We start from the raw sequence: 27,787 nt of genomic DNA on the forward strand, positions 1-27,787 counted from the left end.
TGATCTCTGCACGGCTCCTTCCCTCCCTTCATTCGGGTCTCTGCTCCAACGTCATCTCCGAAGAGAAGCCTTCCCTGAGCACCCCTTCGGAATTACCACCCCAGCTTTCTTCATTCCACTTTTCAGTCCCCGAAATCCCAAATGTCTTGGCTCAAAGCCATCTCCCCCTTGGGAACGTAAGCTCCACAAAGGAAGGGACTCAGCCTCACTGGCGTCTGTCCAGTGCCGGCGCAGAGTAGGTGCTCAGTAAATATGTGGTGGATGGATGAATGGATTGGATCTAAAGAGCAAGCAGGATATGGAATTCTTCTCCGAAGAGTTAAAAAAAACGGAACAGTGAATACTTAACCAGAGCAAAAAGAAATGTGAAGTGTTATTTCTCCCTCATTTCTGCCCTATTATGTTAAGATTAATTTGACTAATGAACCAGTTCCTTAAAACTCATAATGGAGTGAGTCAGCTTTCTCAGAATAATCAACATTGTGTTTAGCCTCCAGGACCTATTTAAAGACATAATTGGCTTCCAAGTGATATTTAGTGTTGCTTTATTTTTAAACAAAGGGCCAATTCATGATGTGTTTTTCAGATGCTTTGTGTGTGAGACACACTGGGCTTTCACTCCCAAACAGGAATGCTTTTAGGATTATCGTCTGCATATTTGAGGAACAAAAGTCTAAGGCCTGTCTACCTGCTGACAACCGTCCAGCCTTTCGAAAGGACAGACGGCAGGTCAACTCTGCAGTGACCACTTAGATCCTGAGGCAAACCCCCTGTGTCTCAAGAACGGACGGGCCACTTTGAATCAATTGAAGGATGATTTTGCTGCTTCTTTGGTGTTTGGTCCATCCTGTTACAGCAGCAGTTTCCATCCCTGGCTGCATATGGAAGCTTTAAAAATCCAGATTGCAGGTCCCAACTTTTAAGATTCTGATTTAATTTGTCTGGGGAATACGAAAAAAAAAAAAATGAGAATTTTCGAAAGCTCCCAGGTGCTTCTACGCTGGCGCTAGGGTTGAATCATTGCTTTAAAAGATCCCTCATAGGACTTGGACAAAACAGCATGATGTCTCACTGCCGTCTGTAGTCTGCCTGCGGAAATACCGTTGGTTTCCCATTCGTCCACTCTGCTACTCGGGCCTCTCTGTTTTGCCGGCCGCTCCTGGTCCCTGACCTCTGGCCCTGACCCTGTACTCTCCCTGACGTCTTCGGTGAAGGAACCTCATGAGGATACTCCTTCCAGCTTTGGCCTCAACCCTGGTCCCAGGCAGAATTCCTGCATGTCACCTAGCTACACACACCCCCATTGGGGTGGGAGAGGGTTACCCCTGCCCCTTCTTCACTCACCCCTGCCTTTTAAGATCTACCCCCAGGACGACCCCATGCATCACATTCCCCACGCGAGCCACAGCTCTCCCATCCACACCCAACTGGTTGGGCCTTTGTCCTATGACACCTACTATTCCCTCTGCAAAGACTCTCCTTTCGAACCTCTTCACCTCACTTTCTCTAACTTGTCCTTTGAGCCCTGGTTCAGCCATCACTTCTGCCAGGAGCTCTTTCCTGACACGTACCCAGAACAGGCCAGCTGTTTCTCCCTCTGGACTCCGTGTCTGCGGCTTAGACCACCTGGCCCGTGCCTGTGTGGTGCTCACTGCCTCCCTGGACCCTGAGCGTCTCACCGGCAAGACCGTGTCTAGCTCGCCTCGGTGCCCAGTGTCCTCCTGGGCCCTAACCCAGTACAGCAGCATCAGAGAGCGTGGCGAGTGACCCACTAAGCAAATGGGACATCAGGGAGAACTGGGAGATTCGGCTCTTTTCCCAGGTGAATCTGTGTTTGGGCCACAAGCAGTAATTTATCATTTTTATTTTTAACTTTCTAAAGGTTAGATTTATCAGAATGCAGACTTAGTACAATACAGCTTTGTGTGCAAGGAGGAAATGAGGGAACAAGGGCCTTGATCCAGCCCACATATGTCTTTGATTATCTTACCTGGTATTTAAAATCATAACTTAGTTGTTAACATTCAAAAATTAGGAAATTCTAGAGATTATGGGGCTCCTCAGAAAAGGAGACCCCACACACCCCATATTCCCAGGGCAACAATTTGCTGGGCTGGGCGGGCTCTGCCCCACCTGGTGGGTGTGCCCTGTTCCCTTGGCTCATCTCCATGCTCACTGCCGCTCTCATGACCACGACCCAGCTGACCCTCAAGGGCCGCGGAGCTCGAGCCCCTGGTCTCCATCAACCTGGTGCATGGCGATTGGCATGAGGTCCACCATGTGCCGAAGAGTTAGCAGCACCTAACCAGAGTCACCACAGCCGTGTGGCATTAGGGAGGTGAGTTCGCAGCTCTGAGCCCCTTCGCCGCCGTCTAGCTGCTCACCGATGAGAAGACAGACCGTGATCACAGAAATACATGCGATGAAATAAGTACTTTCACAATATTAATACCAAAGCATGATCAATGTCAAAGATTCACACCAAAGCACCCAATGGAAAGTACAATAAAGCACCTGGCAAATTGAAGGACAGCTTCCTGGAGGAGGCGTCTTTTGAGCCGGCCTTGGAAGAATGTGGATCAGTTTGTCCAAGAATCAAGACTCTCTGGGAGAAAGGCATTCTAGGCAACATGTGTGCAAAAACAGGAGGAAGAAAGCAGCCTGGTGCATTCTGGAAACAGTGAACTGGTAGGTGTACCTGCAGCAGGTGTAAGGCAGGAGGTGAAACTTACCAGAGGTCGAGATCAGTATCAAAAAGCCTTGACTGCCAGACCAAGGAGGTTGGACTTTATCTGGAGCGCAAAAACAGGCTTCCAGTTGCAGAGTAACATGAGCTTAGTGTCTTGGAAAGATCGCTCTGGAGGCAGAGCTTATGGGTCAAAGCACATCCACCAACCATGGAGAACTAAATGCAAAAAAAAGAAAAAATCTGCTCTCATATCTGTAAGAAGTTTGTATGTGAATGTCCATAGCAACTTTGTTCATAACTCTAAACTAGAAATGTTGTAAGTGTCCATTACCCAAAAATTACGGTAAATTCCTACAAAACAGAGTTCTACGCAATGAGAAGAAACAAACCACAACTAAACCCAGCAACACGGATAAATCTCAAAAACGTGCTGAGTGAAAGAAGCCAGACACGCACACACGAAAGCACATGCTGGCAATTCCATTTAGATGAGGTTTCAGAACAGACAAACCTAATTAGAAACGAGTGATAGAAATCTGAGAAAGCAGGTAATAGATATCAGGATAGTGTTATGTCTGGAGTGGGAGCATACTGACCGAGGAAGGGCACGAGGGAACTTTCTGGAGGGATTCAATTCCACATGACACGTTGGGGGGTGGGTGGGCAGAGAGCATCGGCCTTCACAGGAAAGGCTTCGTGTCCTGCTGGTACATGACCTCAGCTCGGCCAGTCCGAGGCTCCTGCCCAGCCGGCGGAGCATCCCGTCCGGTGGCGGCTGCAGCAAGCAGTTCCCAGAGCAGGAATAACTCTCATGTAAATGGCAGTGTCCAGTGGTCGGGGTGGAGGCCACAGGGTCCTCACCACAGCGGTGCTGTAGCATGATTCAGGCAGGGTGGGGAACTATGGCAGACACTGTTCAAGGAGCTGAGAATACAGTGGAGAACACAGCAGATAGAATCCTTGCCCTTAGTAGAACGTTCTAGCTGGAGACACAGAGATGAAACAAGTCAACAAATAAATAACCAAGGTCATTTCAGAGAGTGACAATGCAAAAAAGAAGTAAAAGAATGATGAGCTCCAATGGGAGTGGGAGAGGCTCTTCAGATAGGCAGTCAAGGAAGGCTTCTCTGAGGAGGTGACAATTGACCTGAAAGCATTCCAGGCAGTGAGAACCACTTTAGCAAATGCTGGGAGGTAGGAATACGTTGGCCTGTTCAGGGTTCAGAAAGTTTGGCGATATTAATATGAACAAGGGGGAAAGGGGCATATGGTCAAACCGAAGAAATAGGACAAGACAGAGAATGAGGGTCCATAGGCCATGGTGAGCAGTTTTATTGTCAATAAAAAATGTAAAACAGATTTTATCATCAACAAAATTGGGAGATTCTGAGGATTTTAAAATAGGAGACGACAGGATCTGATTCCCTTTTTCCAGAAGATCAGGGAATGGATTATGAGAGGCAAGAGTGGAAGTGGAGATGTAAAATCAGGCGAAGAAGAGCGTGATGTTTAGTTTTCTGTGTCAACCGGGCTAGACTGCAGACGCACTTACTCAGGGTACTGCCGCAAAGGAACTCTGTAGATGTGATTCACACACCTACAGCCAGTTGACTTCACAGCTTCAGTGGATGACGATTTATCTGCTCAACAGAATGTTCCACAGTCATTCAAATAACTAAGGACCCTTTCTCCAGAGGTCCGCCCTGAGGACACTCCCTGCCACCTCCCCCTGCTTTATCTGTCCATAGCACTTCCCACCACTCCTACACTGTCCTCATTCACTGTGTTTTATTGTCTGTCTCCTCCTTCTAGAATGTCAGTTGCCTGAGGGCAGGGGTTAAAAATTTATTCCCTTCAATGTAGAATCCCCAGCCCCTGGAACAATTACTAATATATAATTGGTGTTCAATAAGCATCGATTGAATAAAAGCAGGAATGAATGAACAATGAAGATTATAATGCAATCCGAGAAAAATGTTTATGAACTCTAACCTTATTTTATTTTTTTTATCAAATGATAGTAAAGGAAAGTTTATTGAGCAATAGTACAAAGCTCCCCAAGAGGGAGGGGACTGGAGAGGGTTGCCCTGAGCCCTAACTTTAATTGAAGACCGCAGATCATAAAATAATCACATCACAATCTAACCACGTGATCAGCAAGCGCGTGCTAAATCCGCCGCATGCCCTGCATTGTGCTAGACACTGGAGATAGAACTTTGAGTAAGATCGTGTTTTTTACAATTTTATTTTAAAGGGGTTCATGGTCTAGAGAGAAGACAGGACACTAAGACCACGGTGGAAGGCTGTGAGGTAAGTGCCCACATGAGATTTACGAAGTACAGACAGGGCCATGAAGCTGGGACCCCGGCAACAACAGCTCTCAAGCATTGAACTTCAAGCATTGAGCCTCACTGTGGCTGGCACCCTGATAAGCTCTGCCCATACCTCATCTCAGGTTATCTTCACGACAGCGCCATGGAGGCTTTAGAGAGAGAGCAGCTAAGGCGCAGAGAAGATCAGGAGCCAGCAGTTTAGGGTCTCCTAACCAATCAGGGTGGAGATAGACTCAGAAACCAGGTGGGTCTGCGTCCAGAGCCTGTGTTCTTAAGCACTGGGCCGCGTGTTTCCATCATATGTACAGAGAGTGGAAACTCAAGCGCAGGATGAACCGAAGTTTGATGGGTCAGAAAAGGAAAGAAAATGCTAGAAGAAGACTTCACTAAAAAAAATCTATCAGGGAGAGTGCTGAGAAAAAGCATGGAGTGTATGCATGAACTTTTCCATTCTTTTCAAATTCATACCATTGTGTACTTATTTTATCATCATAAATACCTGCTAATATAATCTGGAACTTAAAGTTTTCACTAGAATGTCAATATAAAAAAAATGATTCCCACCAAATTCCCTGTTCTAGAGTGAGGAAAACTTCATCTTGTGATATACTCAGCAAGATCTTCCTTCAGCTCCCTGAACTTTTACTGTGCTCAGAAATGTATCTCCTTCTTTGCTGACTTAAGCATTGTTTTTTTGCCATGCCCTGAACGGTTCAAAGTCCACATTAAAACGCAAGGGTTTTGCAACCTTTGTTGATGCAAGCCTAGCACGAATTCCCAAGCACTGTCTCCTCATCAACAAAGCTGGAAAATACTATTTTAGCTTCCATAGAAGCTGTTTCTGAAGGCTGTTTATTTGAAACAATGGTAGGAACACATGTGGACACTCACTTTTCATTCTTATATCTTCAGCTCATTTCTACTCCCTCCCTCTGCCTCCTTTTCCTACTTTTTCAAATTTAGTTACACTCAGCTCAGATATCACCATCTCTGCGAACCCTGCCCCAAGTCAATCAGGAATAGAAATCTAACTCGAAAGAGCTTTGTGACTTAAAAAAAAAAAAAAAAAAAAGTGTATGCTGGTGGCTTTATTGGCTCCCATAACTGGAAGCCCAGGAGCCCAGGTTGGCTGAGCCAGGGCCTGAAAGGATGTCATCTGAACTCTGTCTCTTTTGCATCTTTCAACTTGGCTTCTCTTCTGCAGAGTGGCAGAAAGTCTACCCCAACAGACAGCCCCTGATCCACATTCTCCCAGCTCAGTAACCCCAATAGGGGCAGTGGAGGAGCATGAGACCACATATAAATTCAGAACAGGGTTCTGTTCGGTCCAGCTTGGGTCTTGGAACCAGGACTGTGGCGGTGTGAGAAGATAAATGATTGACAATCTGACCAGGATCAAATGAAGTGAGTTGGGGGAGCTCTCCCAAAATAAACCGGGACACTTGGAAGGCAAAGAAAAACACGTGACAGAATTTTTGATAAAGAATGTCGCCAATTCTCCACCTGCCTATACATCTACACCTGTTCGCAATGTCACTTTACAGTTCCTCCCATCAAGAGAGAAAATCTATTTTCCCCTGAATCTGGGCTGGGCTTGTAACTTGACCAGTAGGATGAAGTGGAAGCGAAGGCGTGTCAGTCCCAAGCCTTGACCTTCAGAGGCCTTGAGTTTCCTTCCTCTATCTCTCTCTCCCTCCCTCTCTCCCTCCTCCATTCCCTTGTGGGTCCACTTGTCCCAGCTGAGGTCCCAGACATGTGAGAGAGCCCTGCTAAGATCCACAAAGCCACCGACAGCCCATAGCTGACCAGACACATGAGTAAGCCCTGCTGAGCCCAGCTTCCATCAGCACAACTGCCAGCCAACATAGACTGGGGAACAAACAAGTGTTCCTTGTTGTATATTCCTGAGGGTGTCTAGTTCTGGGGCAACTTTACTGTAGCAACAGATAACTGATACACTCTGCCTCTGCTCTGTCTCTTGCTACCCATTCTGCAGGCAAGTTAGGCAGTCCCTCCTCCAAGCCCTCATAGCCCGAGTCACATAGCCCACATTATACCGTTGCTATTTTTATATTGAATTATAAGCATTTCTTACAATTATTTGTTTACATACCTATCTTCTTGCCAATAAGCTCTGTGAGGGAGGGACTTTTTTTTTTTTTTTTTTAATCTTTTTGTGCCAAACATTTGGCACAAGGTATGGTAAAGAACAGAAACTGGTTCAACATTCATAGGAACTCTGAGGATAAGGAATGCTACCAAAAAACTATTTGTGAACCCTATGCTGAGTGCCCACATCACTGGCCAGTTTGAGTATCTTTACTTATGTATGGGGGCCATTTGTTTTCCCTTCTCTGTAAATTGTATATTCATGATTTTTGTATGTCTTTCCATTGGGTTATTTCTTCTTACTAGTTTTTAAATGGCTTTTCATAATATTTTCTGGGTAGGTGTTCTTTGCTATATCCATGCATTGAAAATATTTCCTCCCAGTCTGTGAACTTTTCACTTCTCTTATGCTATCATTGGTGAGCTATCAAATTAAATTCAATTTTTGAGTTTTCCTGAGGCTTAACTTTTCAGTCTTTCCTTTATATTTGGTACTTTTTGTGTTTATTTAAGAATGTCTCCTTATCCCAGGGTCATAAACATACCCTCCTACATGGTCTGCTAAAAACTTGGGAGTTTTGTTTCTCATATTCGGGTCTTTAATCCATCTGGAGCGGAGTTTCGTATATGACGTAAGGTAAAGATTCGATTGCCCCAGTATTATTTAGTGAATATTTATCCTACCCCCCTCACTTGGGATGCCAGCTCAGAGCACGTAGGGTCCTTGTCAGGTACCTGCATGTGGCTGCACCAAGCTATTTGTCGATTCCTGGGCAGCCACACTACCTGCCCGTATTCGTTAAATGAGTCATTCCACCTTACTCTTTTTTCTTCAGATCTGTGTTGGCTATTTCTGGTTCTTTATTTTTCCATATACACTTTATAGTCATCAAGTTGTACGTCCACACTCTCCTACACTAGATTTGTCAGAATTTTGTTTGGAATTGCATTGTATTTATAGGTTATTTGAGGAAGAAATTATGACTTTAAAAATGGAATCTTCTCCATGAACATGATGTAATTCACCATATATGAGATTAATTCTCACCGCTTCACCTGTATCAACCCGGTCCAAGCCAACCGGGTAGCCTCCCTCCTGGCCTCTGCCTCCACATCACCTCCCCTATTGCCTATTCTCCACACAGTAGCCAGAGCCACTCTTTTAAAGACACAAGTCAGTTCGTGGCCCTTGTACCGCCGAAAATTGCCTCGTGGCACCACCGGCGCCGAACTCCGCACTTTGGGAAACACGGGTTTAAATGAACAAATGAGTGAGTCAGTGAGTGGCTGCGGACTCTTTGCAAGGCCCTGGCAATAAACAAACGATCCAGTAAAGGGTAGTCCCCTCGGGGATACCCAAATGGAAAGCAGCGGCACCGGCCTGGGCGGAGAGAGCCCCGCCCGGCGGCGAGCACAAACTTGGGAGCGCACCGCGGAGACGGAGGGCGGGGAGGAGCCGTCAGCGAAAGCGCGGGCACGGGGGAGCGCGCGGGGCGCGGCGCGAGGCTGGGCGAAGAGCTCCGCGGCTCCGGGGCGGGTCCGAGGCTCCACGCGGCCGCCTAGCTCCGCTCGGGGACGCGCTCCGAAGGCGCGCACCGGGCGGCGGCGGCGCGCGGGGCGGCTCTGGCGGGAGAAGCGCTTCCGGTGGCGGCGCGGGCGGCGCGGAGCGGGTGCTGCGGGCGGCGCGGGCGGCGGGGAGCGGTGAGTCGCGGGCCGCGGGCCCGACGGGACTGGGTGGCGAGCGCGCGGGGAGCCCGGCGGAGGGGCGAGGGCGGGGGCGCGCGCCCGCGGGCCGGCGGCGCGTAGCCCCCCCCCCCGCCCGGGCGGGAGATCGGGAGCCCCCGCGCCGTGCTGGGGATTCCGGCCGGGGTCCCTGCACCTTGGCGACCCCTGCCCTCCGGCTGTCTGGCAGCTTCCCCGCCTGCAGCCGCCTGACTGCCCCTGAGGTTCCCCCTGAGCCCCGGTCGTGGCGTGCGTCTCGCCCCGCATGGGAAGGGGCTCACCCATCCACGCCGGCACGCGCCCTGCCACGCTGTGCCCGGCGGCCGCGTGACGAAACTCCCCGCGGTGAGGACACCCAAAATGGCTGCCGCGGGGATAGGCCACCGCGCTACGGGCGCGAGGGATTGCCTGGTGACCGGGTGTTACCGACCCCCGTGCCCCCACATTCCTAGCTCCAGGCTTCTCTTCCTGGCGCAGAGCGGGGCCCCGTGGTCAGAGAGGAGACCACCTGGCCCCTGCCCTGGAACCCGCAGTCTTGTAGGAAGGAGATGGGGGGAGAGTGGTCCTGGACCGACCTTGCATCTCCGTGCTCTCTTGATCTTTCCCATATGTCACAGGTCTCTAACCTTCCCAGAATGACAGCCATGGCATCCACTGAAGTGTGTATGCGGGTGACTTAGGTCCATTGACTTGTACATTCTTCCAGCCCTGTGAGGTTCTTGGTTTTGCTTTCATAATCCCGATGCGAAAGCTGGTACTCAGAGAGGTTGAGTAACATGCACAAGGTCACACAGTTGGCCGTCTGTAGAGCAAGGGCAAAGCTCAGCTTAAATGTTACTTGCTCAAAGATGCCTTTCCTTGACTGTGTTGCCTAAAATTGCCCCCTTCCGCACGCATTCTTTGTTAGACTACCCCTGTGATTTTTCTTAAATAGCATTTGTCATCAGTTGAAATTCGCTGTGTTTCCTTGCTCGTTTTTTTCTCATCTTGTGACCAGGGCCTATTTTTGTCTTGCTCACCTATCCCTCCCTGCATCCAGCAATTGCCTGTACCAGGTAGACCCTCAATGAGTATTTGCTGAGTGCCTGAATGAAAAAGCCTACTTCTCAGTGACTTCAGAGCTCAGGCACTTTACTTTGTGGACAACTGCCTTCTGAACCCCCAGTGCATTTTGTTTGTACTTTGCTCAAACTTATAATCTCTTCTTCTGCCTTGCCCTCTAGATTTTGACTTGGGCACCTCTTGATTTCCTTTTCCAGTGTCCTTCCCCGTTTCCAGGCATTATAATAGGTATTCAAGTAAATAAGGAGGGTTTGCAGCTCTTATGGTGCTGGACTCAGACTTGACATAGAGGATATATAAGATGAGAGGGGAACTCTTTGGGAGGATGGGTGGAGGCTCTACCAGGAAGTTCTGGGACCTCAGCAGGTCCTTTCTCCCCTTAGGACTGCCAGTGTCTAGCTTGCAAAAATGACAGTTGGGAAGGAAATATCTATCCATTCCTATCTAGCCTAACCCTACATATAATTGCTCTAAGTATGAATTCCAGTGTTAGATGGAGTTTGCAGATTTTTAAGCCCATGGGCCTTCAGGAAAGGGACAATATCTGTGGTTGGAGTCGTCAGAGAGGAACGTGTATAGCAGAGGCGGGCTATAGTTCAGGGTCATTCGGATATTTAGAATGCTCATAATACTCTGTAGGAGTTTTATGAAATCTCATGTGGATGGGTATAGAGAGGTGCCGACTGGGAGGAAGCATCCTTCCCCTTCTTTACTTCTTGGGGAGAAAGCTTAGAGGACAGCCAGAGCAGCGGTGACCTTAAGAGCCTGTCTGTCATCCAAACTTTTTGCTCTCCAGTATCTTAGAATAAAATATGGCATCTACATCCCCCCTACTGTACAAGCAGTGATCAGATGTATTTAGTTGGAGTATAATCATGGATGGAACAGACCTTTTGTGTGAGGTTAAAGGTAAGAAATCAGTAGCAATACGTCATAAAAAGGGGGGGGCTGACTTACAATGTGAAAAATTGTTAAGTTAGAATAAGTATCATACCTATACGTAATTATACGAAGTTCAAAGTTAACGAAGTTTTTAGTTAACTATTACTTCGTCAAATGTTTTCAGAGACATTATATGTAACCTGATTTGACTCTTTAAAGTAGTAAATACTCAACTGAATACATCCAAAATACCACAGTTTGGTGGTATTTTAACATTTTTATAGGCTGATGCCACCATCTTGAGTAAAAACCAATAGAATTTTTTTTAAAAAAATGGATGAGAACTTCACCCATCGTAAGAAATCGATTAAGAAACCCAAGCCCAAAGTTGATCTTGAGGACTGGAATACGTCCGATGATTGCATTGTCACCGGGATGTTTTCAAGTTAATCCAAGAGTAGGATCTGCATTGTGGGCTGGGAGGTAGGGGGTGAGGAGGATGCCGGCAGGGAGACAGGCAGAAGGCAGTAATGCTCCATGCCGTCTTGATTCTAGAAAAGCCCCCTGGAATAGAGGAGAGTGTGCAACAGAAAGCCATTGATGGGTGGAAATTCACTTTGAAGGAGTCTAGTTCTTTGCCCAGGATTCAACTTTCTGGTCTATAATTTGATCTCCTGTGTGGCCACACCCATGAGAAAGGAATGGGGTGTGTGTGCACAACCAACCCAAAGCCAAATGAATTAGTAAATGTGCTATTTAGGCTCCTCGAGTTAGGGTGATTGCCCTTGGCCGCCACATCACCCCTGGCCTCCCAAGGGTCAGAAGCGTGGCAGAAAGTCAGACAGAAGCAACACCTCCAGGCTCTGCCATCTTGGGGTGATACTTGATTTTTCTGAGCAGCTCTTCAAAACAAGAAACATTTTCTTGGAGGACTGAAATGAGGATTTGGCATTAATAATGCCGGGAAAGCCTAGTGTCTGGCACATAATGGGCACTCAGTCATGTCCCCCAGATAGTGATGTTGGAAGGCCGTGTTGCACCTGCCTGGCCCTAACTAAGCAAACCAGGGCGACCAGGCTTTCTTACCTATTTCAAGCCTCTCTCAAAGTTGTTTCAATCACAAGCAAGTTTCCAGTTTAATAATTTAATTTCCATTGTTAATTTTTAGCCAAGGTTAAAGGTCTTTGTTAGTAAGTCCCTGATGAAAAGCACATTCTCTGCTAACTTGTTACTTGCAAAATTTTGGAAGAAAATTTTTTTTGCCAGTTTAAGCATTTTCTTGACATGTAGCTAAAAGTTGGAAAACAAAGTTTATCTTGGAAAAAAAGTGATTTTTGTTCGACATTTCTTTTTTTTTTTTTTTTTTTTAAGATTTTATTTATTTGTTCGACAGGATAGAGACAGCCAGCGAGAGAGGGAACACAAGCAGGGGGAGTGGGAGAGGAAGAAGCAGGCTCATAGTGGAGGAGCCTGATGTGGGGCTCGATCCCATAACGCCGGGATCACGCCCTGAGCCGAAGGCAGACGCTCAACCGCTGTGCCACCCAGGCGCCCCTTGTTCGACATTTCTGATCCTCTTCTTCAGGCAGCCAAGCGCCAGTCCATTGCTCCCCCGACCCCATCACCACCACCACCACCAGCAGCAACTGCATTTACGGGCAGGACTTCAGCCAGTGAGGCCAGGAGCTCCCACTCATGGGGAACTGGCTCGTTAGACATGTGCCCTGCCTTTGTTTAGCATTTTACAATTAATAAAGGTTTAAAAGCTGTCTCGTACACCTCAGCTTACTAATCCTACCCACTCTGTGAGCCAACTCTTTCCTCCATCTTGTAGTTAAAATATTGACGCTCAGAGATGTGAAATGACTCACCCAGGGACATGCCTAGAAAGGAGTGACGGAGTCAGGACTCCAATCCACAGTGCATTCGGTCCAGTCCAGTTCTGATTCCAGAGGTTGTCCGGGCAGGTGCTCACAGGACCAGGCCACAGGGCAGGGAGCTAGCCTTAACAGGAACCTGCCAGAAAGACCAGGCCCAGCAATCAGCATTAACGGCCAGGGAGTCATCTAAATGTGTCCTGGCCCTACAAGAGGGTCAGCATCTTCCCTCAACTGGCAGGGGAGTGGGTCTTTATTTATTTATTTGTTATTTTTATGTTTTTCCAGACTTACCTACATAGGGTACCCCTGGTGTGCTTCTGAAACATCTAATTGCTAGGCCCCACCGCAGCTCGCCTGAATCCGAATCTCCAGGGAGATACTTTCCTGGTCACAACTGCTTCCCCAGCGAGCCGGGTTCTGGAGCCAGACAAGTTAGGTTCACATTCTAGCCCCCGTGCTTACTCGAGCAAGTTCGCTACCACCCTGGAACCTGAACTGCTGTGAGGCTTGGATGGGATGACAATCCAAGGAGAGCTCTAAGAACACATGGTTCTTAGGTTAGGGTTATCGTGGATAAATAACCTCATTTTGTGGATAAAGCTCCAGGAGCTTGGAGCAGTGGGCTACCGTATACGAGGCCACAGAGCCATTGGTGGATCTGGGATGTGAGCTCAGATCTGCTGTCTCCACAGACACAGTCGCCTGACCCAGTACTCACCACTTCCCTCCTTCCATCCATCCAGGGATCCCCAGTCACAGGACAGTTGGAAAGGTACAGCTTGGAGCCAGGAATTCGGGCTCAGCTCTCGAGCTCGTTCCGTGAACTTATTTGGAAGCGAAACTGATCACCATAGTCTCATCGGTGCAGACTTCAGCAGCCCTGAGGCTTATATGTGGTGGGAGGTGGTCCTGGGCCGAGGATCGAGGGGGTGGTCTTCACCCTTGCGTAGCTGTGCGCTGACTGTGTGACATCTAACCTACAAGGAAGGCAGAAATGCCCTCCCAGAATTGTTCATAAAGATTGTGGTGTAGTTTAAATGATGATTTGGGGAAAGATGGCGTTCATGAGCATTGCAGTAGGCCTATAATCGGTAATGTATTACTGTGTTATGAGGAGAAGGTCTTTGTCACGGCACTCATTTGGGCTTTAAAAGTTTATAAACTCGGAGTACATGGGTGGTGCCGTTGGTTGAGCGTCCAACTCATGGTTTCAGTTCAGGTCATGATCTCAGGGTCGTGAGGTCGAGCCCCGAGTTTGGCTCTGCACTCAGCATGGAGTCTGCTTAGGAGTATCTCTCCCTTTGCCACTCCCCCCACGTGCCTGCTATGTCTCTCTTTCTCAAATAAATAAATAAAATCTTTTTTTTAAAAAGATTTATTTTTGGAGAGAGAAGGAGCAGGAGGAGCAGCAGGCAAACGGAGAGGGAGGAGCAGACTCCCTGCTGAGCAGGGAGCCTGACTCGGGGCTCGAAACCAGGACCCCGGGACCATGACCAGAGCCGACCAGCTGAGCCACCCGGGTGCCCCTAAAAATAAATCTTAAAAAAAAAAAGCTTATAAACTCTGTGACTTGGTTATTATGGATTTCAGAGCAGGCTTACTCCATTGAAATCATGGTTATTTTGAAAAGTGTATAGATTTGGAAACCAGAGTCATTCAGCAAGATTAGTGATCTGATAACTCAGTACAAGACTTCATGAGCACGTCTGAGTCATGTCCATACGCAGTAAGCTCTATGTGTGAAGCATGTCTACGAGTTTTTTGGGGGAAATTTGGGCTGCATTCATTAAAATATGTTTGTTTTTCAACTTACTGTTCACTGTGTGTTGGGTCTTTCCAACCCAGGATCAAGCCAGTGTTGGGTACAAGAGAGGCCTTCAGTCGGTAGTGAATGCATAAAGTAATTTTGTTTGTGAATGAATGAATAAAAAGACTGAGAAATTTATTTTGACAAGGCTCTCTGAGACTATATTTATCTAAAACCTTAGCTAAGAGGTTGAATTTTAAGTTATTTTCCTCCGAAGCAATTATTTCTGTCCCCTTTCTGGGGTCAAGTAATGAATCAATATAATATGTAAAATAATCTCTTTAGAAGTGACTCATTTAAATGCAGTCTAACTCTCTAATAATTAACGGTCCCAGGTAGTCACATCCCGAATTCATCGCAAGTGAGTTTGTCTTTACGTGATAAAGCCTTGGCTTTCTTCTGATAGCAAAATGATGTCCGTCAACCACAGAAAACTTTTTAAAAGCTCACTATTTTTTTTCTCCTACAAAAAGATATTTTAATACCTCTAAAATACAAATTTTTCTTTGAAATTCCTCATGGAAAAGATTAAGTCATAATTAACACCTCAGTTGGTGAAACTTCAGGAAGCTCCTTACAGCTATTTAAGCATACAAGGAGGTCCCCTTCACCAGCCATTTCCCTGTCATGTCTCTGTTCTGGACCCTTACAGCCTCTGTCCCTCCTCAGCACCCCCTATTCCTTCAGTTCAGATCATGAAAGCTGAATCCATCGAACATCAGAAATGTGCCAGGATGACGTGGTGTAAACCGTAGCATTTTGCTGTTGACCAGTTATCTGCAGTTATCAAACCCGCTGGTCAGTGGCTGGGAAGTTGCTGCGGGGGAAGCTCGTCGCTTAGTTCCCCTGCGGCTGTGATGGGCCACCCCTCCTGCCTCTCTCTTCATGGCCTCTCCGAATTTCCGAAGATGTTTCAGCCGTTGCGCGTAACTGTCCAAGCCTCGGGTAGACACGCACGGGGAGTAGCCTCCCCACAGATGGCTTCTGATTCTCGACGCGGCAGCCTTCACTTGCTTCCGGTGTGATAAAGCCGGTCAACTCACACAGTCTTGACCACGTTCTTTGGCATCCTGTGCCATCTGTCCCTTGAAGGTATGGCATTTTTCCTTATCCATGCTACTTCTATAATCCAAAGATATATATGTTGTTCACTGAAACTTTTTTTTTTTTTTTTTTGAGAGAGAGAGGAAGCGAGCAAGAGTGAGGGCAGCGGCAGAGGGGAAGGGAGAGAGAGAATCTTAAACAGATTCCATGCCTAGCACGGAGCCCAACATGGGGCTCGATTTCACAACCCTGAGATCATGACAGCCAAAATCAAGAGTCGGATGCTTAAATGAGTGAGCCACCTAGGTGCCCCTCTCTGAAGCTTTCTTTTGAACCATTTTGGCTTCTCGATCATTCCTGCCGTCCCCAGTATCATCATAAAGTTGTACAACATAATGGCTTTATCCAGTGTTCTCTGCAGAAATTCCTAGGTGATGAGTACCTGTCATAAAACTGCCAGAACCTTGTGCTCAGCCGTGTTTGGGAACAGCTCTCTATAAAGGTGTCTGATCTTTGACCAGGTTCACCCTGGGCGGGGTGAAGAGCGAGCCCAGGAACCGCAAACCTCCAGATGGCTGTGCACTTTATGGCTGAACCAGACTGCAAGCAAACCAAACCGGTTCCTTCCTCTCCCGTCCCTGGGGACTTGGCTTCCTCCCCACAAAGGTGCCCAAGTTGGCTTTGGTACCCCCAACCCTCTGACCCGAACAGCTGTCCCCAGTATGCAGGGACCAGTGCTGCCCACCAGCCAGTGGACGCCCAGGACACGGTGGTTTGACCAAGTAGTCAGGGCCACGGCCCAGCCAGCTGATGGAAAGGGGGCGTGCCCCAGGGAACCCCCCCAACGTGGTGGCAAAGGCAATGTGGGCACATTCGCCTTGGAGGTAGCTGCAGGGTCAGAGGCCCAGGTGAGCCGCAGCCTCCTCTCTTCACCAGCTCCAGGTACAAAATGCAGCATGCCTGTGATGCTGATGGGAAGAGAGGTCCCCAGCAGCGCCTCAGGGCCCCCTCCCCCAGCACCCTGACTCAGTGCGCAAAGAGCTGCTGCTTGGTCTGCAATCAGAGGGCCTGGGGCTGGGGGTGGACGGGAGGCCCCGCTGTTTAATGTGGAATAGGACACAGATTTTTAAAAAGAAAAAAAAAAAATGAAAGTAGGACTCCTGATTATAGAAACTGGTTGATTTATTTAGAGTAGAGAAAGTGAAGTGTGCTTGAAGGTTCATGCATGAAAAGGCTTGTCTAATTGAAACATGGGAGTCACAGTTAATAATTAAAATTTTACCTGGCTTGAGGTCAGCTGTCTTTGTAAGAATGTTAATATGGCATTCCTGATTAGGCTTTGTGTTTTTGAAATTCGTAGGGGCAGAGACAGCTTATCGAGGCTAGTTGGTATTTCTTATGCCAGGTTATAGTGTTACTTGAAATCCTTTCCAATTAGGGGAAATAGTGCTGTTTTAGTTTCCTATCGCTGCTGTGACAAATAACCACAAAGTTAGCAGTTGTAAAATAGCACGTTATCTTACAGTTTTGGAGGTTGGAAGTCTAAAATGAGTCTGTGTGACTTTTGGAGGCTCTTTGCCTTTTCCAGCTTCCAGAAGCTGCAGGCCCTCCTTGGCTCACCGCCCCACATCACCCCAGTCTCTGCGTGTCTCACTTCTGTCCCTTGGACTCTGCCTCTCCTGCCTCCCTCTTTCTCTTGCAGGGGCTCTTGTGATTACATCAGGCCCCCCTGAATAAGCCAGAGTGGTTTCCCAGTCTCGAGATCCTTAATCACACCAGCAAAGTCCCTTTGCCACAGAAGGTAACATACTTGCAGTGTGCGGGGATAGGATGTGCACATCTTGGGAAGGGGCATTATTCTGCCTAGCACGAGTCCCATTTAAGGCCCATCACTGTATGCTCTCAGTGTCGGCTTGGGTGGGCTTGGCCGGGAGTGTGAAGACCCGCCTCCTTCCTCTTTGGCCAGGTAGATAAGGGTCAGCTGGGAGCAACACTTCCGGTTCGCACCTTCCTCTTCCGTAAAATGTGTGTAGTATTCCCAGAGCACAGCGTCGTGAGAGCTGAGGTAGAACGTTCCGCCACGGCTCAGAGTGGGGCTGGCACTCTTAGGCAGGCATCTAGCCCAGTCCCCAGACCAAACATGTTGAGATGCCTTTCCCCATCTCTCTCCTTTGTCTTTGCCTGTTAGAGACTTTGCCAGGCCTCCACAGCCTTCTTGCTCACGTGGTCCAGAGTCCCACAGGGTCCTTGTAGGGCAGAACTTCACAGCATCAGTAGAAACGTTTGCATTTGGAGCAAGGAGGAGGGCCTCAGAGAACAGTTCTGCGCAGGCGCTAGTTGGCGTACTTTGAGGGGAGCCTAGCTAACAGGGAGTGGTAAAGTAGAGAGAGGGGGCTGGCAGACCGGTGCCCAGGAGTGCAGTCCTGCTCTGGTCCTGCGGCTTTTCTTCTGCCACCAGCACCAGTCACACAACCTGGGCGGGGTATCTGCCCCCCGACCCCGGGCCTGTTTCCTCATCTGTATGGAGCGGTTAAACATGGTGGGTCTTTTTTAGAGATCCTGTCCAGCTCTCACGCAATTAGGACGTTTTGATTTTATAAAGTGACCACGTTTTAAACCCAGATCATGTTTGTGGCAACTTGACCTAAATGCTGCTTTCTATTTCACGAGTTGGAGATGGTTTGTTATTAAGAACTAGAATTCTATGAAAGCAACGTGTTATTTTTGGGGAGGATGCATGTTAGGGGTAAAGGACAAGTAGTGATGGTGAGGGTTCTATTGAAGGGAAGAAAGATGACTTGGTACTCAGTTATATGAGAACAGTCCATGTCAGCTATCCACTGGGGAACACGGTGATTGCTCAGGCCTGAGGGGCGGCAGAGGCAGCGCAGAGAAACGCCGGGAAGGAAACGGCTCCAGCGGCACGTACGGCCTGGTGCCCAGACTGCTGGAGGGCCGGGGCCGGAGCGCCACTGTCCCGTGCCTGGCCTCATGCTAGGCCTACGCAATCTCTTCCCTCAAAGCTGGTGCTCTCCTTAGACTAGATCTGTCTGTGACATTAGCAGACCGAAGGGTCAAATAGCTAAGGAGGCTTCAAACGACTGCTTTGTTATTCCTGTTGCCCTCCCCTACATTTCTAATACCAGTTCGAAGAGCAGCTTTCTTTTCCAGGTCATTTTTCACTAAGTTATTTTTTAGCGCTTCTCAAGTTCTTAGGTACCTTAAGATGCCAGGTGCAGGCATTTATACTTCATACAGCTTTGAGGGAAAAGATCGTAGACAAGGATACGTTCTTTATCATGGTGAAAAACTGAAAATAATTTAAACACTAGAGGTGTTATAAACGCAAAATGAATATTTAGTGCCATGTAGAATGCTCATGAAGTAAGCGCAAAAAAAATTAAAAAACAAAATGAAAATACAGAGTATGACATCAACCTTAGTTTTTTATTCATATGATATGTATAAAAAATGTCTGCAAGGAATTACCAAAACATGATGGTTATCTCAGTGTGGCTAACTTATCAGAAATTTTGTTTCTTTATTCTGTATTTTCTACAGTAAGCTTATATTATTCAGAACACTATCGTAAGTATGCATTACAGTAAGACAGTGCAGTTCTAAAAATAAGTGTATATCACTCAGAGAAAGAAATTAGTTACTTTTGGGAAAATAGTAATGGTTCTTAGCCATAAAATAGGTATCATGGGAGGGAAACGATACGCCACAGTGTTACTTGTATTCATGGGCTTGTCCGAATGTGTTTTTCCCACCGTGTCCCTGTTAGATCGAGGAACATTACTCTGCATTTTTGACTGGGTGGTGTATACGCTGAACAAGGCTGACTGAATCTGAGTCTTTTTCTAGTTGTAGAATTTTTAGCACGTAGCCCTTTTGTGCATAATTAGTCACTTCTACCGCTAGAAATAACAAATTTAGTAGAGCGGAGTGGTGTAGTCGTATGGTGTTGGCTGTTGCACCCAGAAAAGGGGTTTCAAACTTCAGACCCTGTTACTGCTGACGTTATTTTTAACTTTTTCTATTTCTACTTTTTCTAGAGTATTTCTAGGCTTCCGAAAGTTAAGGAATGATGAAATACTGTGTATCTGTAAGGAGAAATATGTGGGAAATTATTGAAATTTGGTTAAGATCAGTTGGGATTTATGGATAAAGTAAGCTTTGGATTTAGATGGTCTTTCTGCCATTTATAGCAAAGTTATTTTTCTAAAGAGGAATGTACATAAATCTTTACCTGGAAATTAATGTGACTATAGAGTTTCCAAAATGTGTAGCAACATCGTAAATCTTAACTCGACTTGTCTTTTTGACCCTCTAGAGTCCAGGACGATGTCTGGAGAACTTCCACCGAACATTAACATCAAGGAACCTCGATGGGATCAAAGCACTTTTGTTGGACGAGCTAGTCATTTCTTCACTGTAACAGATCCCAGGAATATCCTGTTAACCAACGAACAACTAGAGAATGCAAGAAAAGTAGTGCATGATTACAGGTAACATTAATGATCATGCTTTTTGATTAATACTGTAATAGGTCATCATGTTAGCCCACTGCCTTGACACCTTCACTTAGTCATTTTACAACTTTTCTCTTTTTTGCAATGGAATCCTCTTTACCAAAAAAAAGAGGAAGTAGGAAGACAGACGTGCTTTACCCCCTGAGGCTGAGCCTTAATGCAGATATCCGGTGTTCACAGTGACCTGAAAATAAGAGCTGTCCCTCCGACTCCTAGGTACCGATCTGTGAGGTCCCCTTTCCCAGCGCTCTGCCTCCTCTCCAGCACATCCCTGTATCTGTAGCCCCCGTGCATCTTCTGTCTCCGGGTGCAGACAGCATCGTGCAGAAAGCAAATTGTCGAGAATTAGAGTAGGTTGGTTGCTTCTGAAATAAAGTGTCAAGGAATGAACCTCGCAGGCAGGAGCTCAGGTGGAAGGATGCTGGCGGCAGTTTGTAGGTTTGGGCTGTAGTTCATCAGTTCGAAGAGCCAGTCATGCCGTCGGGGAGGAGCTGCTCTAAGGAGGCGGTGGTCACAACCATCTCCGTAAAAGAGCACATAAGAAATATTTCAGGCTTTGTGGGCCACAGAGGGTTTCTGCCCCAGAGTTTGCTTAGTTTTTTGTTTTTGTTTTTTGGGGTTTTTTTTTACTTTTTATTTTTTTTAAAACAATCCTTTTAAAAAATTAAAAGGCACTCTTAGCTAGTGAGGCAGACAGGCCACAGACAGGAGTTTACAGACTCCTGCTCTAGGGGGGAGTCAGCCAGAAGGTGAGACTTGGAGCAGTGGACGCTCCAAGCATGCTGGGAGCAGCGCACACAGGCGGGGATTTGACGGTCTCGTGGGTGGTTAGGGAAGGAACCAAGGGCAGTCTGTAAAGTTAATCGCCAAACACTGAGGCTGGCCAGATGTTAGCATGTGCCAGCGCATCAAGAGAGAAGAGCCGAGGAACAGAACATCTTAGAACCTTACGCGAAAGTACTGAAGGACAAGCAGAGAGAGAGCAGAAGCACGTGTCAGGAATTCAGGAAAGTAAATGTCCTATGAATCTGGAGCAGTAGCCCTAAAAGGGAGAGGTGCAGAGGAAAAGACAGCTAGAGGAGTTGAAGAGAAGACATAAAAACACTGCAAAGAAGCTAACACTGTAGGAGCGAGACGGGGCAGTGGGAGGCACTAATGACAGAGCTGGCTCAATGAAAAAGGAGGGACAAAGACGTGGAAGGTAAACCCGACACACTCTTCCAGTGGGGAAGAGCAGAGGTGGGCACACTTTTCCCACAGAGGACCAGACGGCAAATATTTTCAGCTTTGCAGGCCATACGTTCTCTCCTGCATATTCTTCTTGTTGTTCCTGCTTGTTTTACAACCCCCTAAAAACGTAAAAACCATTCCTAGTGCACAAGCCATTCAGAAACAGGCCACGGGGGGGCTCCTGGGTGGCACAGCGGTTAAGCCTCTGCCTTCTGCTCAGGGCGTGATCCCGGCGTTATGGGATCGAGCCCCACATCAGGCTCCTCCACTGGGAGCCTGCTTCTTCCTCTCCCACTCCCCTTGCTTTTGTTCCCTCTCTCGCTGGCTGTCTCTATCTCTGTCAAATAAATAAATAAAATCTTAAAAAAAAAAAAAAAAAGAAAGAAACAGGCCACGGGCTATACTTTGTCAGTTCCCGGTACAGGCGTAAAGGTGGGAGCAGATTGGGGGTTGCCAAGAAATGGGGGAATGACTCCAGAGGATCCTGCAGGAACTTTGGGGGAGACGAAAATATTCCATACCATGATTCTGGAGGTGGCTGCAACACTGTACCTTTTCCAAAGCACATCAGATCGTACGCTTAAAATGGGTAACTTTTATTGCATCCGTAAAGCTGATTTAATTTTTTGAAAAAGGAGACGCTTCCCAATTCATTTGCAACACTGATACTATAAATGACAGAAGTACACTGAAAGAATACAGTGATCCATCTTGCAAATTAATAACATAAAAATCCAAAATAAAATACCAGCACATCAAATCCAGACTTTCATTAAAGTATGAACAAGCAGGATTTATTCCAGGAATAAAAAGTTGATTTATTTTAGGACATCTATCAGTGTAATTTGTCACATCAAAGCAGGAAAGGCACATCTTGATAGATGCCCGAAAGAAGGTTAAATTATCCATGTGTTTCTCAGAAAATAATTAATCAGCTAGGAATAATGTACTGTATTTCTTTAATATGGTAAAGAATACACACCCACGTTAGCAGCCAGCATCACACTAAGTAATGAAACAGTAGAGCTGAACTCCCCAGACAGTTCCTTAGAAGAGCAATCCTGTGAAATATTTCCCCCCAACACCAGAGGGAGAGAGAGAGAAAGATAAAAAGAAAGGCAGAAAGAGAAAGATAGGAAGATAGGAAGGAAGGGGGGAAGGGGGAAAGAAAGAAGAGAGAAGGTGGCTTTCATAGTCAAAATTTGGAAAAGTTTATAGCCCATTCTTTTGTTTTTTCTTAAGATTTTATTTTTAAGTAATCTCCATACCCAACACGGGGCTCGAACTTACAACCCTGAGATCAAGAGTTGCATGTCTCACTTACTGAGCCAGACAGGCACCCCTACATCCTGTCGACTTCTGAAAAATTCCAAGAAGTATCAGAATAAAGAAAGCCGTTAGTAGTCCGTTTTCCCTAACTTGAACATGGGCCTTTTTTCTTTCCCGTAAACCTTATAACATCTAAGAACACTCCTCTAAAAACCTTGCTCTACAAGTCATTCTCTTTAAAGTCAGGAGCAAGTCCAGGGATACCTTTATCCTCACTGTTGTGTGGTATTGTTCTGGAAGCCCTAACCAATTCAGTAAGACATAAAAAAGAAATAAGAGGAGGGGCGCCTGGGTGGCTCAGATGGTTAAGTGTCTGCCTTGGGCTCAGGTCATGATCTTCGGGTCCTGGGACCGAGCCCCACGTCTGGCTCCCACCTCAGCAGGGAGTCTGCTTCTCCCTCTCCCTCTGCTTGTGCTCTCTCTGTCTTCCTCTCAAATGAATAAATAAAACCTTTAAAAAGAAATAAGAGGGGTGCCTGACTGACATACTGGTGGAACTTGGGGTCCTGAGTTTGAGCTGCATGTTGAGTGTAGAGATTGCTTAAATAAATAGACGTAAAAAGAAAAGAAAGAAGATGTACAAATATTAAAAATGTGACAATTTCTTTCTCCTTCCTTTTTTTTTTTTTTTGCAAATGATTTTTCTCACCAATCAACTAAAAAAACAATGGAACAAAGAGAATATGACAAGTGGGCTACACAAAAAAGTCAGCAGTTTCCCATACACCAGCAATAACCAATTAGACAATATTATTTTAATATCATTCGTCAGATAGATAGATAGATATAAATAAAATATCTGGGAATACACTTACCCGGAAATGTGAAGCAGTTCCAAGCCCACTCATTAAAAGGAGCATTTGATAACTGGAGAAACGTGCAGTAAGTCTGGATGGAAAGTCTTAGTACAGTAGAAGTGTCGATTCTCTCTAAATCAATACAGTTCTGGTCCAAATATAATTGTGCTCACCTATAAAATTGACAGAATAATTCTAAGCATTGTCCGAAAAAGTAATGAGCATAACTCAGTCACTTTTGAGAGAGGAGGGACTGCTGTTCTACCAGGCACAGAATGGATTGTCATTTGGAGGTGGGCATCGGCCCCACAAGCTGAAGATAGTAGGAACTCTCTAGAAATCCCCAAAACCAAGCCCAGCGTTCAAAGAATCTCAACTGATGATGGGGGCTATGGCATTTAAATCTTGGTGTTAGGGTAGCGGAGCCGCCAGTGGGGAAGTCAAGGTAAGCAAGTTTCACATTTTCATATCTTAAGATAAATTCCAAATGAGTTAAAAACCTCAGTGACAATTAAAAAAAAAACCTGTTACGAAAGTGCAAGACGTAGAGGCGAATATTTGTATAACCCTCAAGCAGGTCAGGCCTTTCTAGGCAAAGACTTCGTCTGTTCCTGCCTGACTACATCCAGATAAAAATGTTCAGGGGCACAGATGACACGGCTAACAAGAGTCACCCACAGCGGGTCACGTTTACATGGGAGCCGCTTAAACAGTGGGGATGCCGCTGCTGATCGACAGACGTACTCAAGTAGAGAAAAAGGACAAAAGGTGCATTAACAGCCTCAGTATTTTACATAACTTTTGTCTCAGCCAATGTACTCGTTTGTTTCTGATTAATCTTGGATGCAGGGAAAGATTTATTTGTAAGGAGATTGACGTCCTCATCCTTTACAAATGAAAAGATTAGTGGCAATTAAAGTGCCCAGTAATAGGGATCGGGATAATCTACTATCTCATAATCGCCGGTGGAAGATTGGAGCATTTAAAAGGATGATGTGTTAGTTCCATTTCCTAAGGCGGCTGTAACTAATTACCACCAGCTGAGTGGCTTCAAACAACGGAAAGTGTTATTTTACTGTTCTGGAGGCTAAAGTCCGAAACCAGGGTGTTGGGAGGGCCACCTCTCTCTGAAGGCTCTCCGGAGAACCTTTCCTCCTCCCTTCCAGCTTCTGGTGGCCCGAGGCGTTCCCTGACGCTCCCTGACTTGGAGCGACATTATTCCAATCTCCGCCTCTGTCTCTGTCGTCACAGGGCCTTCTTTGTCTGCGTGTGGCTGGCTTGTAAGGGCTCCCGTCATTGGATTTAGGGCCCCCCTCATCAGCATGACCTCATTTTAACCATTACATCCACGAAGACCTTGATTCCAAATAAGGTTCTGAGGTTCTGGGTGGATATGAATTTGGGGGAACACTATTTAACCCAGTATAGGTGATAGAGAAGAAGTTCTAAAGATACAGAAAAGCATTTACAAAATAGTATTCATTTTAAAAGGGTCATAAAACAACAGGGTGGCGGTAATAGGGACCCTAAGTGGCGAATACAGATCCTGCGAGACCCGGGCCGTGTCTTCGCAAAACAGCATCAGTGGAAATGGGCACTCAGAGGCTTGAGTGGTTTTAATTGCACTGATGAATGTCTGTATTTTCTAAATTTAGCCATGAACCTGTGTTTCTTTGATCAGGTAAAATAATGAGCCTTTCTAATCCAGGGTTTCAAACCGTCGGTATAAAAATGAATTAATGTTCTTGATTGCCACAGCTTTTGTCTAATTGGTTGAAAATATAGAGTTTGCAAAGTTCAAAATACATTTTTAAATATGTCATTTAAAACAAGGAATATTTCAAAGTTGAATAAGATACAAGATAAGTTTTTGTTTTTCAAAATTACAGACCATTTGCGATATGTGGGTTTGAAATGTTCATTGTGTTTACCGTCTCTTGTACTAAAATTCCACTGCAGGCACAGTTGTTTGAGGTAAGGGTAAACTTAAAAACTTTCTAGCTACATGTCTCTAAGAGCACTGGTGAGATATTGGAAATGAACGGTTCCCTTGTTATTTCTTGTTTCCCTAGGCAAGGAATCATTCCTCCAGGTCTTACGGAAAATGAATTATGGAGAGCAAAGTACGTCTATGATTCAGCTTTTCATCCCGACACGGGTGAGAAGATGATTTTGATAGGAAGAATGTCAGCTCAGGTTCCAATGAACATGACCATCACAGGTTGTATGATGACATTTTACAGGTAAGTTATGGAAACATCACAACAGTTCATTTTATATTGCAGAAGCTTAACGTACATTTTGGTATATAAATAGTTTTATTGAAATAAATGTCATTTCACGTTGAGTTCCATTTTGTATAAATGTCGCAACTGTCTAGGGGGTTGTTTTAACTTTTCCTGGTGCTAAATAAATAGTATTCTCTTTGTTGTTCAAAGGAGACTGAATTTTTCCCTAACTCTCAACACCCAAAAGGAAATGAGATGGAGAAAGACAATTAAAAAGTCTCTAAGCAAATTCTCTTTCTAGTCAACTCGTAAGACGCAGATGTGCGTGCAGATGAGCCGTAGGCGCAGACGTTGAGGCTTTTGCACGAGCCGTTAGGGGGATCAGGGCTGCTCCCCCGCACACAGCTTGCTTCTCTGCCTAAGAGAGGGGGCCTGACATGTGTTGAGTGCCTGGTGTACGCCAGGCTCTCTACAGATTTAAGATCAAATTTAAGGAGGATGCCTTGATCCCCACCGTGGCCCTTTGAGCTTGGGGTTACCCGTATCCAAAGAAGGAGGAAGATGCTGAGATCCAGAGGGTGCCCAGCTGCCCCGCCACACAGGTCCGAAGCCTTCGCCGCGGAGCGCAGGGTCTCGGACCTCGCGTGCTCCTTCTGCAGTCCGTCTCCTCTGGGGTTACTGGTGTTGACGTTTTCTGTTCTGCACAGCGGCTAGGTCTCCGGCAATGGCCGGTATGTGATGGACCGCTCTGTTTTAGGACCGCACCGGCGGTGCTCTTCTGGCAGTGGATCAACCAGTCCTTCAACGCCGTGGTCAATTACACCAACAGAAGTGGAGACGCTCCCCTCACTGTAAAGTAAGACCGTTAGAGTTCATCATTCTCTGTCCTTCCCCAGTGTGCATTCGGTTCAGTGGCGTAGAAATGGTTGACGTTCAGAATATCATGGGGCATATTTTCCAGTAGCGTTTCTTCTGCTTCCTTCCCACCCAGATGCCCGTCTTGTCCAGCCTCCCTTCTCAGACATAACTCATGCTGTTAGGGACGCTGGTAGGTAGATTTGTCCCCCACACCCTCAGGCTCCCCCTGCGGAACACAAGGCAGGCAGTTCAGGGCCGGCCCGTGGCAGACGACAGGCTGTGCGCCCATCTACCCTGAGCCTGTGGCCTAATAACAACATCAAAAGTAGCGGCGTCAAGACTGTGATCTCTGCAGGAACCAAGGGGACGTTTATTTAGGATCTGTCTTTAAGCCGCCTGTAGAGCCAAACGGAAGGTGAATAGGTTTAAAATGGTGCCTCCTGTAAGAAACTGGGCAGGCTAAAGTGATTAGTGAACCAAAACTTTTAGTTCAAACTTGGAGAATACTTCAAAGTGTTTTCTTTTTTGTCAGTTTAAACGGCTTCTGACAGTTCATAGTCTTCTCTTGTCCCCACATGGAATGAAGGCTGTGGAAGTCTGCCACCAGCAGTGTTTATCACACCTTCATTTCTTCCAGCCCTATAAAGTAAAACTTATTTATTTTTATTTATTATCATTATTATTTTTTTTTTTTTTTTTTAGAGAGAAAGCACACAAGGCAGGGGGTAGACAGAGGGAGAGGGATAGAGAACCTTAAGCAGACTCCATGCCCAGCACAGAGCCCACCATGGGGCTCGATCTCACGACCCTGAGATAATGACCTGAGCCAAAATCAAAAGTCAGACGCTTAACTGTCTAAGCCACCCAGGCACCCCTAAAACTTTATTTAAAATAAGAGAAAACACGGGGCGCCTGGGTGGCTCAGTCGTTAAGCATCTGCCTTCGGCCCAGGGCGTGATCCTGGATCCCTGGGATCAAGCCCCACATTGGGCTCCTCCGCTATGAGCCTGCTTCTTCCTCTCCCACTCCCCCTGCTTGTGTTCCCTCTCTCGCTGGCTGTCTCTCTCTCTGTCAAATAAATAAATAAAATCTTTAAAAAAAATAAAATAAGAGAAAACAGCTGTGCTTAACTGCCTATTGCAGATGGGACTTTTAGTATTTCGATACAATAAGTTATAATTTTAAGAACAGCAACATGGCAGTTTTACTTCCAGTATGTGTATTTACATTTTGAGAAGTACTTTTTATTTACGCCATATGCTGCCCACTCTTAGGCCAAGAT

General features: G+C 46.4%; 1 protein-coding gene across 7 annotated transcripts in view; it reads left to right on the plus strand.

Annotated features, from left to right (window-relative positions):
• The first annotated feature begins 8,661 nt into the window (after positions 1-8,661).
• SFXN1 (sideroflexin 1) overlaps positions 8,662-27,787 on the plus strand; it is a 36,743-nt gene continuing 17,617 nt past the window's right edge. The window contains exons 1-4 of one of the 7 annotated variants that reach the window (XM_057312340.1): positions 8,662-8,832; positions 19,865-20,039; positions 25,492-25,662; positions 26,405-26,503. In XM_057312340.1, the coding sequence (XP_057168323.1) occupies positions 19,876-20,039; positions 25,492-25,662; positions 26,405-26,503 (434 nt within the window). In that variant the 5' untranslated portion in view covers positions 8,662-8,832; positions 19,865-19,875. Of the gene's footprint in view, positions 8,833-15,737; positions 16,195-16,810; positions 17,330-19,864; positions 20,040-25,491; positions 25,663-26,404; positions 26,504-27,787 lie in introns of those variants that run through there. The other 6 variants (XM_048224365.2, XM_048224364.2, XM_048224366.2 and 3 more) reach the window with 6 other exon arrangements.

Source organism: Ursus arctos, unplaced genomic scaffold (assembly GCF_023065955.2).
Source record: "Ursus arctos isolate Adak ecotype North America unplaced genomic scaffold, UrsArc2.0 scaffold_15, whole genome shotgun sequence".
NCBI classification, from domain to species: domain Eukaryota; kingdom Metazoa; phylum Chordata; class Mammalia; order Carnivora; family Ursidae; genus Ursus; species Ursus arctos.